Consider the following 3619-nt stretch of genomic DNA (forward strand, 5'->3'; position numbering starts at 1 on the left):
TATTCCATTATTATGTTTTATGCAACAATATGTTAGGAAAAAAGTTGATTACATAATTTATGGTACTATAACCAAGTATATTTTTTAACAGGATGGATGAACTCAACGGAGAAATTGTTTGCGCCATAGAAAAATGGTGCAAACTTATTGCCGGTCTATCTTCCGGTCAACGGGCCGCACTTGCCGAAACACCACTCCGTAGCATGCTTCAGATACCTTCGCTGAAGATGCGTACACTGTTGATCTGGTACATGGTTGAGATATTTGATCCTTGCAAGGGCAGATTCATTGTACAAGACTTGGTTGGCGAAGTGTCTCTCGGTGCCGTGGATGTTGAGTGCATCTTGGCCTTGGAGAACCACGGACTGTCAGCAGAAGGTATTCTCGGTGAGGAAGGTGAGGATGTTAAAGATCGAGTGGCGCCTCAATTCCTGAGCAAGACCACAGGTAACATAGTCATCGATGATCTGATTGTGGACATCACAAAAAATAAATCTGCCGACGACGATTTTCTTCGGAGAGTTGTCCTCGTGTTGCTTGGAAAAGTTCTTGCTCCCATGTCGAGCAAGACTGTACCAAAGCAATATTACGCATTGGTGGACGATGTGAAGCGTATATCCAAGATTAATTGGAATGCATTCACCCTCCGGGTTCTGCTGGACTGCCTTCGCAACGTGAGGAAAGGCAAACACCTCCGCCAATGGCCGAGAGGGAACTTAGCTCTCCTGCAGGTACACCTTTCAGACTTGTACCATTGCAAAAAAAAATATGATTGCTAATTTACCTGTTGTATAGTACTAATTGTAATTTTTCATATTCATGCAGTACCTGTACTGGGAGAAGCTTCAGCCTCTGGAAGGTGAATGCGCATTCAATCCTAGCTTGTCCATGGAACCTCTAGTGAGGAATTGGACTGAAGCTGCAGCCTCAAGGAGAGACAAGTTTGATTATGACCAAGGCCGTGGCCGTGGTAACATCAAGGTAATTCATTACGTTGGGTACTTCTTAACTTTTATATAACATAATTAGTTGTATTAATATTTTTATTGACAACATATACTTGTATTTCACATGCAGATTGAAGACAACATAACCAAGGAGTATAGGGCGCAGGAGCGCAAAGTACCCGAACCAGAAAAGCCAAAAATGAAGCCCGCCGTTGGTGCGGCAAAGAAGTCCAAGTTAGCCTCAAACGCGGACGAGATGATGAACCTCATCATGAAGCGGTGTATGGATTACATACACAGCCAAATGAAGGAAATACCAGAACAAGTAGCCGAGGTGACACACCCTTAATTCTATGTTTACAACATTTTTGAAGTTGCAAAACCGTGCCGACATTAATTAATATTTTTTATGTAATGCAGAGATTGTTAGAGAAGTTGAACCAAAATGGTGTGATGTACAAGCCAGCGGCTGCTGCGGCTTCCGGCAACAACGATGCCGACCTAGAAGTGGATTCCTTTGAGAATGGTCCGCCAGAAAAAAAAGAATTCGTGTACAAGGATGACTCTGACGGTCTAGAGCCGGTGATTGATTTGACACAGCCTGACGAGCCTGTTGTAAACCAGAACAACGATGATGAGGAAGTATGTTTTCATTTATTTGTCTTCATTTATCTCAATTATGCATCTTCATTTTCGTTAACTGAACCTATCACATTATTTTTTTGTTAACTAGAAAACACCTGCCAAGTTAAATGTTGACAAGACAACGAAGCCTACTGATGAGTGCGGCGCAACACCGGAGAACCCTTGGATTGTAGGTAATTCTCCTCGAGCAGAATCGCCGACATTGACATTTCTGCAAGTTCTATCGACAGGATGGTGGGTAAGAGCAAGGGGAAAAAGTCTGCAGCAACCGCAAAAGAAGACGATGTTATATCCGGGAAGCGCCGACGGACTGTTCCCAAGAAATTTGAATCCCCCTTTAAACTTGACAAGCCCGGCAAGCGAAGCGCTCGCGGTACTAAGCCATCCGGCAACACTACCGCAACTAGAGGTACCGTTAGTAGCTATCTTAGTGCTTAATTTACTATCATTTCATGTACTCACCGTTCGTGACGTTCGTAATTTATCATGTAGCTCTGTTTAGTGACAATGACATGGAAGGCTCTGTTAAGGACGATTTGACACCGGAACTCATCGATGCTGCTGTTGCGTTTGTGGAGGCAGCTGCTCGGTCTGAGAAGAATATGACAAAAAGAGTTTACTACAATGAACGTGGCACCTCTGTGACTGTGGAGAGTATACGACTGGTACTTGAGCATACATGGCTGGCGGATGAGGTAAGATCTATTACCATGTCCTGCTATTTAAGTGCATAATCTAGGTGTCACCTATGAAAATAAAATGTTCTATTATTTTACGCAGATTATCGATGCTTATCAGACACATTTGGCTCTGCGCGTTGGTCATGATCGGCACCTCTGTCCAGCCTGGAGGTCCAAATACCTTGTTGATCGTGCTAAGGCACGAGACAACCCTAAACCGTCGAAATACAACATGGATAGTGCGCTGAGCAGAGCTGGAGCAGTACGTAGGGTTCTGGACGAGCATACCGTCCGTGATAAGGTACGATATGTTCTTACTAGTTCATTAACACTCATTTCAACAAGCATAATTGCATCTGATTACAAATGTGTTCCACATTTCAGTCGTTTATCCCGTTGAACGTCGGCAATACACACTGGATCACCGTGGTGATGCACAACCGCAAGAAAGAATTCCGAGTTTTTGATTCGCTCTATCCTCTCGAGTTCTCTCTCGACACTGTGAAAGCACTGGTACTCTCCCCGACATTGAGCATTCTTCATATGAAATGTCATATGGTTTCTCACTACTACTTTCTTTCAAATAGCGACTAGCAATAGCAATTGATATGGAAGAGGCAAACCGTATTACACCTGGCAAATATCCAGACGTCACTAAGTGGCCTATCATACCTCAGATCGACATGCCAGTACAAGAGGACGGGTGAGTTATGGTTCATCATTTTCTACTTACGAAAGACATGTTCGTGTGCACGGTGACTAATGTTTGCATATATATTAGGAACTCTTGTGGCCTTTTTGTGATTGAAGTTATGGAACATTGGGACGGGGATCGATGGACCGCCGATTTTACCCAGGTAATTTGTCCTCTCTGCTCGTACACTTGTACAATTGTCGTATAATACCAACTTCTCTTCATTAAACCTTGTTCTAAAAATTGCAGGGCACGGTTAATGCAAGGAGAAGGCGTCTCATCGCCGAGTTGGTTCTCTCACCTACCAACACGCTCGATTGTGTGAAGAACAAAATCCGCGACATCGCAAAGAAAAGCAAGGCATGAAGATATCATACATGATTCAAGATTCTAGTTTCAGTCGTTTGTTTTAAGTCCGGAAGCACGTTTCCTGGCATGGACAACTTTGATTTTCTATCATTCATGTAATAAGCACGATACCATTGATTTTGTGTGGATTTTTGGTCGCTCACACATACTTGTGTATGTGTAATGCAGTCGGACTATACGTTTCGTACCAATAAATTTTTGCTTCCCTTCATTTGTTCTACCTTAATGTTTTTTGCTGCTGTGTTCATTCTTTTCTTCCATGGAAGAGTAATTCATTTCCTTTT

General features: G+C 43.0%; 1 protein-coding gene across 1 annotated transcript; it reads left to right on the plus strand.

Moving 5' to 3' along the window:
- The first annotated feature begins 251 nt into the window (after positions 1-251).
- On the plus strand, positions 252-3332 carry LOC109750031 (uncharacterized). Its single transcript, XM_073507450.1, has 11 exons — positions 252-731; positions 826-981; positions 1078-1281; positions 1368-1589; positions 1681-1765; positions 2085-2287; positions 2373-2573; positions 2657-2785; positions 2860-2975; positions 3054-3129; positions 3216-3332. The coding sequence occupies exons 1-11, from the start codon at positions 252-254 to the stop codon at positions 3330-3332; spliced, it is 1989 nt and encodes a 662-aa protein (XP_073363551.1).
- The last annotated feature ends 287 nt before the right edge of the window (positions 3333-3619 follow it).

Source organism: Aegilops tauschii, chromosome 2, assembly GCF_002575655.3.
Source record: "Aegilops tauschii subsp. strangulata cultivar AL8/78 chromosome 2, Aet v6.0, whole genome shotgun sequence".
Lineage (NCBI taxonomy): Eukaryota > Viridiplantae > Streptophyta > Magnoliopsida > Poales > Poaceae > Aegilops > Aegilops tauschii.

What these genes read in the sequence shown, in the direction of transcription:
- LOC109750031 (XM_073507450.1), top strand. Translation starts at nt 252, where the DNA reads ATGGTTGAGATATTTGATCCTTGCAAGGGCAGATTCATTGTACAAGAC. An exon ending in TCGACACTGTGAAAGCACTG is followed by an intron (nt 2,786 to 2,859) that starts GTACTCTCCCCG and finishes TCTTTCAAATAG; the next exon opens with CGACTAGCAATAGCAATTGA. An exon ending in ATGCCAGTACAAGAGGACGG is followed by an intron (nt 2,976 to 3,053) that starts GTGAGTTATGGT and finishes CATATATATTAG; the next exon opens with GAACTCTTGTGGCCTTTTTG.